Source organism: Camarhynchus parvulus, chromosome 1, assembly GCF_901933205.1.
Source record: "Camarhynchus parvulus chromosome 1, STF_HiC, whole genome shotgun sequence".
Lineage (NCBI taxonomy): Eukaryota > Metazoa > Chordata > Aves > Passeriformes > Thraupidae > Camarhynchus > Camarhynchus parvulus.
Window position 1 is genome coordinate 87,079,496 of NC_044571.1, and position 14,286 is coordinate 87,093,781.

General features: G+C 39.3%; 1 protein-coding gene across 4 annotated transcripts in view; it reads left to right on the forward strand.

The window, feature by feature from the left end:
• TULP3 (TUB like protein 3) overlaps window positions 1-12,525 on the forward strand; it is a 32,619-nt gene extending 20,094 nt beyond the window's left edge. For 3 of the 4 annotated variants that reach the window (XM_030949834.1, XM_030949814.1, XM_030949824.1), the window contains exons 4-11: window positions 310-486; window positions 2,519-2,649; window positions 4,425-4,622; window positions 5,130-5,242; window positions 5,624-5,738; window positions 7,642-7,740; window positions 9,648-9,819; window positions 10,343-10,898. In XM_030949834.1, the coding sequence (XP_030805694.1) occupies window positions 310-486; window positions 2,519-2,649; window positions 4,425-4,622; window positions 5,130-5,242; window positions 5,624-5,738; window positions 7,642-7,740; window positions 9,648-9,819; window positions 10,343-10,476 (1,139 nt within the window). In that variant the 3' untranslated portion in view covers window positions 10,477-10,898. Of the gene's footprint in view, window positions 1-309; window positions 487-2,518; window positions 2,650-4,424; window positions 4,623-5,129; window positions 5,243-5,623; window positions 5,739-7,641; window positions 7,741-9,647; window positions 9,820-10,342 lie in introns of all 4 variants that reach the window. The other variant, XM_030949803.1, reaches the window with a different exon arrangement.
• Window positions 12,526-14,286: the final 1,761 nt, after the last annotated feature.

Below are 14,286 nucleotides of genomic sequence, written 5' to 3' on the forward strand. Positions count from 1 at the left end.
AAATCAGAAACTATCAATGTGCACGACAAATACAACTTGTTTTAATTGCTTAAGCCCTTGTAAAAAGGTAAATAAAATCACTATATTTAATAGGGAGAAACTGATAACTGATATGTTTAAAGTAATAGGCAGTCTGTCCCAGAGTCAGGCCTGATTCCTCCCAGGCCTTCTGAAAAAAAATGAACAAGTATATTTCATACTTTAAGGAGATGCTAGAGGAAGGCAAGATGAAAAGAGCCACCATCCTGGGGTGCATCTTTGGCCATAAAATAATAGACTTTGGAATTTTTGTTTCATTTTGTCCTGCAGGCATTGATGGACCAGCTGCTTTCCTGAAATCAGAAGTTCAGGATTTGGGGACCAAGCTCCAAACTCTGTCTGTTGGATCTACCAAACCAGAAGACAATGCAGATAAGGAAAATGATGGAGAGGCTGTAACAGACACAGCAAGCAAGCCAGATCTGCAAGAAATATTACAGAAAAGAGGTAAGAGTTAATAATGGGTAAATGTCTTTTTTGGGGCTCTTCTACTTTTATAACTTTATTTCAGTGCCATTAAAAAATGAGGAATCGTGAAACAAATGTCTGTAGGACACTTTTAAAAGAGCTACTAGATTCTACAGCATGTGGAAGTGCAGTGCTGTAGTTCCTTTTCCTGATATTATTTGAACCATACCAGTTGTATTTTAAGGGTTTCTCAATGTGCTGTATATTTCCAAGGAAACTGCTCACAAAATGCTATACCACATTTTGCTAAAGTTTGGGGTGTTTTTATTCCAGATATGTTACATTTTGACAAGGTGCTTGAATATTTTCACAATAGCAGGACCCTTCAGTAAATGCCATGATTTAACCCTTTAGGAGCTAACAGGAAAGGTGTTTTTTCTGAGTCAGAGGCTGTCACAGTCAGTGGTTTTCGAGTTATATATTCAATAATGATATCCCATTGAGTAATTTCCTAGTGGAGTGTCAAGCTCTGTCTGCCAAGTATCTTAAGTTGCTGCCAGTACTACAGGAAAACTTTTTTTGTTGCATGCAGCCTAAGCACTTTGCAGTAAAATAATGACTAGTGTTTAATTTAGTATACAGCTTGTTTTTATTTTGCAGAGCTTGTCTCCCAGAATGTTTCCTGTATACTGCAGGTATTGAGGTGCTATCACATTCAGAGGTATTGTCATCCAGTTTTCAGATGGCACAGCTGCTTACCTACAGATAGCAACATTACACAAGAGTTGGAAAAGGAAAGAGGAGAGAATATCCAGTAACTTCAGGGGAAATTAGTGGAGGTAGAATATAAACAGTGAATTTTGAAATTGGCTGGAGTACTGGGGTCAACGCCTTTCCTCTTCCCAAATGTCCCTTGGGAAGTTTACTGACAGGTTGTTAAGACTGGATTTTTCTGTTTTATCTGAGACTTCCAGCAGTGTCCCTTTGCAGTGCCATGTCAGAGCATTGTTAGTAATATATGTTCTTAGAAAATTATTCTGTTAAGCAGGTTGTGTTCACTGTCTGTAATGCTTTAGATAAATCTCCTTTCTACAGCCAGATTAAAGAAAATAATCACAGAACAGAATCTCAGATGCACAGAATCAGTTTGGTTGGAAAAGACCTTTGAGGTCATTGAGTCCAACCTATGACCTAACACCACTTTGTCACCTAGACAGTGGCACTAAGAGCCACATCCAGTCTCTCCTTAAACACCTCCAGGGACAGTGACTTCGCCACTTCCCTGGGCAGCTCTTTCCAACTCCCAGTCACCCTTTCTGTGAAGAACTTCTTCCTAATGACCAATTGATGTTGCAGTTCCAAGTGTAAGCACACACCAAATAGTGACGTGTACACAAACTCTTCATAAATGTCTTTGTGAAGAGTTATTTTAGTTATATACCCACAGTCATCTCTACATGACTGTGCTTAGGTTAAGATTAAATAGGTCCTGAAACATCTCAGTCTGTGCTTCAGTTTCAGAAATCAAGTCGTTATTAGTATTTATGGACCTGATCAATGTAATAACAGGAGGGGCTCTTACTGAAAAATTGACATACCCTGTATCAGGCACAAGACTGAGGGAAAGTGGTAAAGGATGTAAACTGTACAGAGTCCAATTTATGGGATAGGTGTCAGCATATTGATCTGGATTTCCTTTTATTGTTGTTGCTCTTAAGACATGGAGGACTTTTCTGCATGAAAATATGCAAAATTAGTTCAATGACAACATATACTAAGCAATATGTTATGTCATGGAATATCAAGTAAAATCCATATTAATAAAGGCCCGACAGCTGCTTAATCATCTGCACAGTGACTGCTGCAAAATATCAGTAGGAATTTGAATTGCAAGGCTCAGGAAGAGATACAGCACATGAAAAAAATCAGCAGTTGAAACAGAAATTAAGAATCATCAGTTGAAAAAGCAGAAATTAAGACTGTGAATAGGTATTCAAGAGTCATATATGAATTAGTGATGCCATGACACCTACTTTCAGAGATTACATGCTTAAATCCTGTATTCTGACAGGAATTTCAGGCAGTTTGAATTTTGACGAGGAGGACACAGAAGAGGAAGAAGCTAGTAAGAGACCAGTATCTCATTCACCAAACCCTGAATCTGAGAGGCCTAGTTCCGCATCCAGCGAGAAGTCTTTTGCAGTAAGTGTCTTGAAATCCATTTCTGATAAGCACTGGGCTTGTGCCTGATCTTAGTGATAACCCCTGGAGCACTGGGTTAAAATACGGTAGCTGCAAGTATAGTAGCCAGCAATATTATTTCCTGAAAGCAGAGTAAGGTCAAGATTGTCAGGCTCTCTGACTGAAGAGACACTGAGTTAAACATAAAGACTTAGCAATGATCAGAGGAACAATTGTGGGTGGAGGATCCTAGGGAGCCTAATCAGAGAATATGGGAACACAGTGAGTCAGCACTATCACCCCTAAAGGAGACAGACTGGGCCATTGTCTCTGCAAAATTGACCAAAATGACTCAGAAGCTTTGAAATGCCATGCAAACATAGGAGGGATTTCTTCCTGAAGGTTTGTGGCATTTATTGTGGGATGCAAAGAGAAACAGAATTTTGGAAGGGAACAGAGAATACTGGGATTGGACAAACATCATGTAGGATGTTTGGGGGAATAAACTTAAGAGGGAAAAGAAAGGTATCAAGGTGGATCAGGGAGTAATAAGCATGGGAAGACAGGGATTAAAAGGGGTAAAAAGCATCAGATATGTGTAAACAACTGCAGAACAGTATGATTGTCTGCCCAAGCCTTGTGCCTTGATTACTTCACCATGTCCCACTCTTTTCTGTAACTCCACTTCTAACTATTTCTTGTGTGAATCTGTTTGTGGGTATGTGTGTGATACAGATACATGCATACATACATACATTGACAAATTATGTGCTGGACTAGCCAGTGAGTTGGAAGAGACCAGCATCAGGAAGACACAGGGTCTGAGATAGCTCAGATCAGATAAAGACCGTGGGGTTTGAGCATGGATGCTGGACACCCTTCAAAGTCCATGGTGTAGGAGGTGCACCTGAGTGTATTTGTGAGGTGACTGTGTATATGATGCCCTGCACTAGTAGTGCAAGAGGTCTGGGTGGTCAGCTTCTTGGGAGACTGGGCTGTGGGTGCAAAATGCTGGCGATACAGGTGCTGGGTGCTGGAGCGGGGAAGGGGGTGAGACCCTCCAGTGAATTTCAAATCTGTGTATGCATATCTGTGTTGTTCACTCAGGTTTCTTACTGGCTGTAGCTGGAAATGGGGATAAACCTGCAACTTCATCTTGAAGGCCCAATCAAAGAGGAATCTCTTGGGTGCTACAATTCACAGGATTCAGCTATCTCCAAGAAAAAATTACTTTTATGACCTGTACCAGATTTCCATTAGAATTTAAATTCCTTTGATTACTCTGTGCATCCTGACTATACACATTGTTCTAAGGCTCTTCCAACATTTAGTTGATATGTTTCCACCAGCAGCTGACTCCCTTTATCCTACTGTTCTGAACCAACATAATGTCAGCACTCATTTCAGTCACAAAATCCCAGCCTGTCTTGCTGCAACATCCATCAGTCCTGCTTTATCCTACTCTTTTATTTTCCACAGCATTTGAAGTTCTAAAAGCAAAGAGGCTCTTTGCTTAGAATATTTACAGCATCTCATCCCATTTGTCCCTTTCTAGCAAATCACTCATTTCTGCTTAATGGGTACATTTTTCCCCTTGGAGACCTAGTCTTTCCTCAGAGTAAAACCTTCAGCTGCTTTCTTCTGAGGAAATACAGGTGGTATCTTGTTTAACCTTCCTTTCCCCAGTATCTTCTGGAGACATAATATCTTATGTTTCAAAAAACCACAATTTTCTTGTGGAATACCAGAGTCTCTGATCTGATATTAATTTGCTAATATGATGCTTCTTCCCATAGGAAACAGGTGCTTCCTGTAGTCCATCCCCTCAGGCAGATGCACAGCTGGGAGAAGTAGAGAACTTGGAGGATTTTGCATTGCGCCCTGCACCCCGTGGAATTAGTGTCAAGTGTCGAATCACTAGAGATAAAAAGGGAATGGACCGGGGACTCTTCCCTACTTACTACATGCATCTGGAAAGGGATGACAACAAAAAGGTATTGGAAGCAACACACATTATCTTGGCTATTGTACTCCTACCAAAAAATGTGTTTGGTGCAAGGGAGAGCTTTTGATAAGAAACATGTAGTGGAGAACAGCCGTCATTAATATGAGGACAGCACATATTGGGCCAAGGCACTAAGGAGGGAATTAGCCTGTGATTAGCATTGTATTGTGGTTTAAAATCCATAATACAGTGAAAGATGGATTTGAAAAAGAATAAAAATGTTCGATCTGAAAAAAAGGAAGACTGAGTTGCTGCAGAAGAAAAGGAGGGAAGACTAGAAAGGACAGGTGCATTAAATCTACACTGCCAAGTGAGCTGATGGAGAGAGAGGATTTCAGGCTGGACACTTTAGAAGAGAACAGAATTGTGGAGACAGTAATATTAGCACAAAACAAAAAAGGGAGCGCCTACAGGAAATGGAGAGATAACAATTTGGATAGCAATGCCTCTGCATTCTTACAAAGCACCAGTCTTGATCAAAGTTTTGTTTTTCCAGACATTCCTTCTTGCAGGGAGAAAAAGAAAGAAGAGCAAAACATCCAATTACCTCATATCAGTTGATCCAACTGATTTATCTCGGAAAGGGGAAAGTTTCATTGGAAAACTCAGGTGAGAACGACAGATGAAAACTACAGACAGTTGAGATAGGATTTTAAGTGAGTTGTGTTTATGACTGGCAATCTGGTTTAAATTTAGAGAGAATGAACTTGTATTGTTCTTCTCCATGTAATCTGTATTCACTTGGGTTGGCAGCCCTCTTCAGCATTACCATTCACTCTGGCAACTCAGAGCAGAAATTGTCTAGGTGCTTCTCCAGGATAGGTTACAGGCTCACATGGGCATGTCACAGAAGCTCCTTACTGAGCTGGCAGCAGGGAAGATTCAGATGGTAAATGTGTGTTTTTGCTGTGTTGTACAAATACTTTCAGAAGATGACAAAATTTTCTACTGATGCCTCTCTTTCTGTGTTTTTCCATAACCTGACATTAGGTCAAACCTCATGGGAACCAAATTTACAGTCTATGACCATGGTGTTAACCCAGTCAAGGCACAAAGTCTAGTGGAAAAGGCTCATACAAGACAGGAGCTCGCAGCTATTTGTTATGTAAGTACTGCCTCTCCCTTTTGCCCCTTTCTTTGTGCCTTGTTACCGAGGAAACACAGCTTGCAAAATCGTGCTGCTACCAGCCTCCTCCACTTAACTTTGGAACCAAGTGACCAATTTCAACCAGATACAACAAGAGGCAGAGGCCTCACAGATAAATTCTTACAAGTTTAATGAAAAAAAAAAAAAAACCAATGTCAGGAGTGGGAGAAACACCTAAATGAACATCGTTATGACTTTCTTATCTGGCTAGTTCAGTGTGTGGCCAGTCACATGCGCTTTACATGAAGCCAGACTCAGCTGCCTCTGGCCCAGCTGGTATCTGGTAGGCCCTGAGAAGGAACTGGGAGTACCCAGTGAAACAGAATTAGTTTGTGCAGAACCAAAGGCATTTTGAGGCACAGGAGGGAGCTGGTATTATTTCAGTAGCACCTTGTTGGTGGTAAGGATGTGGTTCCAGGGTAAATTGTGATTCACTCTAGCTCTGTTATAGAGATGTTCTTCTGCTCTTGTGGATCACCTCAGTATAGGATTCAGAGTAAGGAGGCACTTGTGGAGACTACAGAATTACATGAGAATTCTCATGTCACATTGTTTTGTATTCCAGTCCTACAGTTTGAGTAAAATTTGAGGTTCTCTACAAAATAATTGCTGTGAAGTGTAAGGATTTTTATTTTTCTCACAGGTGTTTTTACTTTTCTTACAGAAGCTTAAAGATGCATTAGCCTACTGGAGCAGTGTCTTGATTTTTTGCTTTTGCTCTTCATCTTAATGGCACTTGGGAAGAAATTGATGTGATAATTCCAGTACTAGCCTGTTTACAGAAGTATTACCAGATATTTTCTTTGTATATAGTATTCTTCAGTTTCCTACCTAGCTAGACACAGCAAGGTGTTAGAATGAGCACAGGCAGTTAATATAAGGTCAGCTTTTCAGAATTCTGAACTTTTATATATAAGGATTTTTTAAAGTTTAAATATGAATAAAATCAGTACCCTCATTCTTATACATGCCCCCAGATTTTTTGAAGTGACGTAATAGAGGTTGCAGCTCCAAAGACCTTTGTGTCTGCAAAATGCATTAACGTGTTAGGAAAAGCTGTATCACTTCTGTCAGTCAATTCACTACTTCTAAAAGATTCTGTCTTTTAAATGGTCTTTGAGAATTTTAAAGGTTATCACAGATATTGTTATGGAACACTTTAAATGGACCCTTGGATTTTGGCTGTTGCTCTTAAATGAATGGTTTGAGAACACCAGGACTTTTTTCCTTTGCTTTTTGTGCTCAAGCCACTTGGAGCAGTCTTCTTCAGTACTCTGGAAAAATCTGCTTAAGATTGAGGCTTGGATAGTTGCTGAATACTTCCCTTCCTGGGTTTGTTCTTAAACATTTATAAAACAGTATGATTTGAGAGAAAATTGTAGGTGTGTTCTTTAACACAAATAACAGCACCTGAAGAAAAATGTCATTCATTGTTTAGAAACATTTTAGACTAACTGGTGATATACAGACAACACAGAGTCAAGTCAAAGATATTTTGCTTTCTGTCATAGTTAAGGCTTGTTCACTAGCAATATTTCAACACATTACTGCCTCAGGTGCAAAAAACTTATGCCTGGAAATTGCATTTGTATAATTTTGTTGTAAATGTTTTAGTAGGTAAGAAATGCACTCCAAATTAGTTTATACCATGCACATCTCCTAACATTGTTCTCTAAATGAGAAAGGGAGAGAAAGCAGTTCTCACTGATTAAACACAGTTGCAAATATGTAACTGATGCTACAGTTGTAGCCAGTAAACTTCTAATAATTAGTACAAATGGTGATACAAGTTTTGCTGTCTTTCTTTCTCTAAGGTGAAGTATCTCATTTACTGACAATAATGGCCTTCCTTGTCTTTCAGGAAACTAATATCTTAGGATTTAAGGGTCCCAGAAAAATGTCTGTGATCATTCCAGGAATGAACATGAATCATAAGCGAATTCCAATCCGTCCACGAAATGTGAGTTATGAAGTTTGGTCATGTTTCAGATTGAAGGAAGAGGTTAAAACTTCCCTGTAGAGGCCTGGGTGTGGCTGACAGTCAAGGCTTTTAGGGGCCAGGGCTTTAGCAAGTCTCCTGGAGAATAAATACAATGTTGCCTAAATGTGTTGATTAATTTGTTCTTGCCTTCTGCCTAATCTGTAGCTTTCTGAATAGTATTTGTATCCTTACGGATCCTTTGCACAGCCTAAATATGGTTTACTTCTCTCTCCCTTGTTGCTGTTGCACCTACAAGCCACCCTCATGGTGAGATACTGTTGTGCTGAGGCCTGGATGAACACTGGACACGCTTGCTTCTCCCAGGAGCTCCCATTCTGAGCCAGGATGTAGATTGTGACAGATAGGCAATAGACAGATTAGGTACTGCTGGTGCAGTAGCAAGGGAATAAATACATTTTTGATCAGAATGCTGTTAGCTTTTTTGTAGGAGCAGGAGAAAAGGAGGATTCTTGAAGAAGAAGGAGGGATGAGGAGAAGACGGAGTTTTGTTGTGACTATTTAGTGAGGATTTCTCATAGATATGAGAGGCGTTAGAGCTAAAAGCTTACAGAACAGTATCTGAAGGTATGTTAAGGTTTGTGATGAAAATTGTTAGGTTCCCTTAATGTGGGTTTTATGTTTGGTGAGCGAAGACCTAAAGGCAGAAAGAAAAGGTACCAACTGAAAGGCGTGGTCAGTGTTTTAAGCTAGAAAGTGGTATTTGCAGCCATGTTGAGAGTAGATATGAGTAGGACAAGAAGGTATTTCCTGAGGTCAGAGAAAAAAAATCTTAAAGAATGGAAATAGAGAGTCATGATGGCCCAGAAAAGAGATTTAATTTTTGTGAATGGTCAGAAAAATTGTATCTAGAAGTGCTCATTTATTCATTGTCTTTCAGTTGGTGTTGCCATCTCTCCTATTAGCACAGTAATGGTTCCATGGCCCTGCCTTAAATTTTCTCCCATAAATCTAAAGGCACTTAGTTGGTGCCAGTTCTCAAGGGTTTGTTTTGCATTTTTAAAAAATAAATAAATATAAAATTAAAAAGTTACTAAACTGAACTGGAAATTTTATTTAGGTTATCCTCAAAAATCTACTATGGTATCTTTGTATAATACTGAAGCACATACTATAGCCATATCAGTCAGATCTCCGAAACAGGTTGTTTTCTGAGCAATTTTTCCTGTTAGTACCTTAAGCTTGGACTCTTTTTCTTCAGAGTTTTAACATATATAGTTTTGATTTTATTTGTTGCAGAACTTTTAAAATTAAATCATATGCCATGTTTCACTACAACCTGAATCTCCTTGTAATTCATTATTTGTCAAATTTAATATGCTGGTTTACTTCCTTTTTGTATCTTTTTGGTTTTATTTCTCTCTGATTTTCATACTGGGCATCACTCCTTAGACCCAATAGGATGACATTTAACCTTACATTCTACTGCAGCCTTTGACTTTCTACTGGAACACCTCAGGGCCTGGCACTATGCAGTTAATTATAGATTATTTTCTTTTATTTCAAAGTTTACAGTGTTAGAAATGGAAACTGGATGCAACAGGATCAGAGAAAGATTGAGACAGAAGGGTTTCATGCCAGCAGGATGGCAATTATCTGTGGACTCTGAATTTCTCCCTTTCCTCTACACACACTTCCTTCCCTATCACTCTTTTTAGTTTATTGAGTGAAAAGGAATGCTTGGACTGGGAATCTATAAAAGTATCTTCCTGGTACTTGCAGAAAGTATTCAGTAGGACTGAGTTTATGTCATATCAGTGTGTTTCATTAAACAGGGAATGAAGTGACAGAGTGCACACACAAGAGAGGCGGTACTCAGAGGCAGAGACATTCCAAATCTGATAAATATATTTCTTTCTTCTGAACAGGAGCATGAGGGTCTGCTGTCAAAATGGCAAAACAAAAATTTAGAGAACCTCATTGAATTGCACAACAAGGCTCCAGTCTGGAATGATGACACTCAATCGTATGTTTTGAACTTCCATGGGAGGGTCACTCAGGCCTCAGTGAAGAACTTCCAGATTGTCCATGACAATGACCGTAAGAGTCTGGTGGAGAGTGTGTGGCACTTACTTAAACAGGGAGAACCTAATTTACTTCATGAGGTTTGGGAGGAATAGGAGACCCTTCCTAGAATAGGTAAACTGGGTAAAGGAAGCTAGTTCATGATTACTGGGGACTTCTGAGCTGTCAGGAAAATCATATAAGGCCTCCTTTTTTCTGGGGTGGATGCAGACTCTGCTGTCCATAACTGCAGCAAAAGAGGGGGCAAGTGAAAGCTGCCTGAAGTGAAAGACAATGTCTAATACAGCACCTTCAGGCTAACAAAAGAATGGTTTGAGCTTTGGTTCTGAGAAGAAAAATCTCTAGAATAGCACAGTCACTCTAGAGGACAGATTTCAAGGCCACTCTGGTGAGAAAGGATGGATACACCAACCCCGTATATTTGGGACTGGCAGATGTGGGGAGAGTTTGTGGTTGGGTTTTGCTGCTTTTTTGTGGTTTATCTTTTTCTTTTGCTTCACTGTGAAATTGTTCATCTCTGAATGTCTTTTCTCCCCAGCTGACTACATCGTGATGCAGTTTGGTCGTGTAGCAGAAGATGTGTTCACTCTGGACTATAATTACCCTCTCTGTGCTCTTCAGGCTTTTGCTATTGGACTCTCTAGCTTTGACAGTAAATTGGTCTGTGAGTGAATGAGTGAGGGACAACAGACATGAACCATGGAACTCACTCCCACCCCTACATCTTGTAAGAGTTGCAGGTGTAGCAATGAAGAGCATATTGGAAGGGAAATGGAGGACAGACTTCTGCAGGCTTATTAGAAAACTAATTCCAGCCTTCAGAGCATTGTGGGAGTTGACAGCAGACCACCTTGGGAGCAGCCTCTGTATGGCCTGTGGAAGAGCAAGAAATCTAGGTGATGTTTCTGTCATTGGTGTTGATTCTGCTTTTAGAATCCTTATTTACAGATGCTGCATGAGAGTGCGCTAAGCCCACTTTTTGGAACTCCTTGCAGCTAGAATTAGAAAAATAATGGCAAAATGTTCATTTACTTTGAAGCTTCCACAAAGCCTGGGAGATGATGCTACTCAAGAGTTCCTAATCAGATGAACTCAGAAAAAAAGAGAACAGCTGGAATTGGCTCTAATACAACACTTTTACTCTTTGGAATGATTGTCTGCTAAGACTGATACTCCATTTCCCTTTCAGTATTCTAATTTCTCTCCATCCCTTGACAGTCTTTTTACCAAACTAAGAACAATCAAATCTGAAACACTCCCTTTTCGGTGGCTGATATTATATTCATTGCTACTTCTGTTACTTCTAACCATGTGAAAAATGAGACTGAATAGATGATAGAATCTGGCTGAATTTGGCAGAAGATAGTATTGTAACAATATACAGTACCACTTCTGAAAAGCAGTGTTCTGATTGGTTGAATCTAGACTGTAAACTGATGAAAAATATTTTTAATTATGCCATTGTTCATGAAATTTGCTACATTTTTAGGTATACATTTGTGACCAATTTTATTTTTTTTTAATGTGAGATTATCTCAAGGCATGACATATTAAAGTAGATTTTGTATAAATAATTTTAACCTGCCTATAAGAAGGAGTTACCTCAAAAAGAGATTACAGGTATTTTCAAAGGCATTGGTAAATTTATTGTAATTGTACCACAAGGCTCTGCAATGTGTCCTTCCAATGTTCCATTTTTAATACTGGGTGTTCAGTATGGAGACTGTGTCACAGCATGGAACACTTGATTCATGTGGCCTTAACTCACCAGAGTGGATTGCAACACAGTGTGGCCTGGAGGCCTCAGTGCACACATCTTCTGGGTACTGAAGCACAGAATATTACTGTCTTGCCTGCTTTTTGCCTATTACCCATATTCACAATAGTTTGGAGAAGTCTGTCCCTCTACTGAGACAAGAATTAGGTGTACTCCAGCTTTGGATATTGTCCTTGTCAGCAGACTAACTCTGTTTCAAGCTGCAAAGAGCAGATATATTGCTTTTGGTCTCTGGAGTCTTTGCAGCGGTAGATATCACTTGTGCTTTCAAACTAACAAAACTTTGTGAAGACGTTTTCTGATATTGCCAGAAAGAATAATGATCATAGTCACAAAGTAAATGCTGTATTTAACTGTAAAATAATGAATTGAGGCTGAGAAATCCAGCTCTTGTATCTTTCAGATGAGCATTTTTCAGTAGCTGCTGAGATATTTCCTTGAGATGATCTTATCAGAAAAGCAGTCTGTGAAGAGAACTTGAATGCTAATGGATCTGTTTTGTGCCTTCCTGCTCATCAGGCTGAGGATGAGACCTGGCAGTGCTTTCCAGCTGTGCTCTTCTAAAGTCCTGGCTGATGGGTCTGCATTCCCTCTGCCCATCCAGGAAAGGAAGTCAGTTTGTGTACCTGTCTGATTATTTTTCTGACTAGGGATGTGTGAAAGAAATTGCCTTATGTTATTTTGGGGTGACCTGAAGGTAGGATGCTAATTTCTGATTCAAGATTATTTTGTGTGCCCAGAAAAGCATCCTTTTACTTAATTAGCCTTGTCAGCAGTGACTCTTCAAGCTATTTCTTGACATCAAATGATCATGTCACGGCCCCTCAGTCAAATTCTGCAGACAGATGAACTGATTCAGTCATCTTTATCAGATGCTGTTTTACATTAATTGTATTTATAACTTTTATATCTAAATGAAAATAAACTAATTTATATATTGAAAAGTCTTTAATTCTAAATGATTGTTTTTATTTTACTGTCACTTGTGGGTGTACTGTGTTCCTTCTCTGACTTACTACCTCAGTTTCTTGCTATTTCTTGAATATCATAATTTTCTTCTTACTATTTTCCTTTGTAATTCTTAGTTCCCATTCTTTGTGGTGTTAGATATTTTTCCCATATACTTGGAAATCTGGGAATAAATGTAAGGGTAGTCTGTCTAATACTTTTACCCCCTCCCTCCCCCAATATTATCAGGTATTGCTGTAGTTCTTGGTTTCTATTTCATTGTTTAAGCTAGTTCAATTTCTCTGCCCCATGTTTCTAATGTTTTTTCCCAGCATCCAGCTAGGGCATTTGAGATGGTCCTTACTGCATTTTCCCACCTTCCATCTGAACCCATTCAACTGTTGAAGCACATAAGGTGGTGTTTTCTGAATCAGGTACTGAAGTCATGCAAGGCTAGGAAGAACATCAAGTTGAAGTGGTTATATTTTCCTATTTCCACTGAGAGATGTATGAACCTCAATAAGAGGAGATATGATGGATCTGATAATCAGAAACTGGCACAGCTCTCAACATGCAAGCCCTATTCTTCAAGCACCTCTGTTTTTTCCACTATTTCCATCTGAGCCAAATTAGTCTTAGAGGGAAGAGAAAATTAAGTGGGAAACATGACTGGGCACTTGTTCTTAACACAGTAATATTAGTTGCATACGTGCAAATGTAGCATGCTAGAAATCCCAGCAAGATCTTAAAGAAGCATATTAAATGGTTAAACTGGAGTCCTAAAGGCAAGCCTAGCAGATGGAAATGGCTCTTAGGCTGTTATAGGCTCTCGGGCTTACAAACATAAAAGACAGTGAATTATTTCTTATGCTTTTACGGCTGTCTCACTCTCATTGAAGTTTTGCTGCTGAATTTGGTAGCAGTAGGACAGGATGTTTTGCTGCTGTTAGTATAATTATTATACCTATACTAATAATTAATTAATGTGCTCCTCTACTTGCTGGGATTAACAGCTCTGTAAATCTCTTGGATGACATTGAATTAGGTTTCCTGTTCCTGATACAGAAGACAAGCAAACCCTTCCTTGTGATTTACAAGTTGAGTTAAGAGTTTGTGTGTAGTCCTGTGAAACAGAGCTATGGACAGAGTCCTTCTTTCGCAGAGTCGGGCATCTCATCTTTGCCACATGATCAAACTGTTGTACCTAACTGCAGTTTGGAACTAGTTCAGAACTAAAGAAGTCCCTTAAGTAATCCTAGGGCCAAGAGATTTGGCCCAGCATACAGTTATGAAAAGGAGTAGAAAAGCAATACTGATGTGTAAGGGCTCCCTTACTAACAGGGAAAACAACCAGCTCCCACTGTGAGGTGGCAACGACTGAAACCCCTGCCAGAAAGAAGGCAGAGATCCTGTACCAGTGTTAACTCTTGCATCTTTTGAACTGTACACTCTATAGTTTCTGGTTTCTCATTGCATCCCTCAAGGTGTTCTATGTAGAATTATTATTTCCTCCCTGGAAGCTGGAGGTCACTTCTTCTGTTCCAAAATGGGAGAAAGATCCAGAAGCAAACCAACTTCACCAACATGCTTTAAGGTAAAGGCTATGGTAACCATAACGTATGGTAATTTAATGTTCAATTTAATGTTCAATTTATGTATTCATAAATGGGTGAATATATTCGAGAGGCTGAAATATTTGATCATTTAATTTTATTCAATTAACATCTCCATACAGGGCAACCCATTGCACTGTTCAC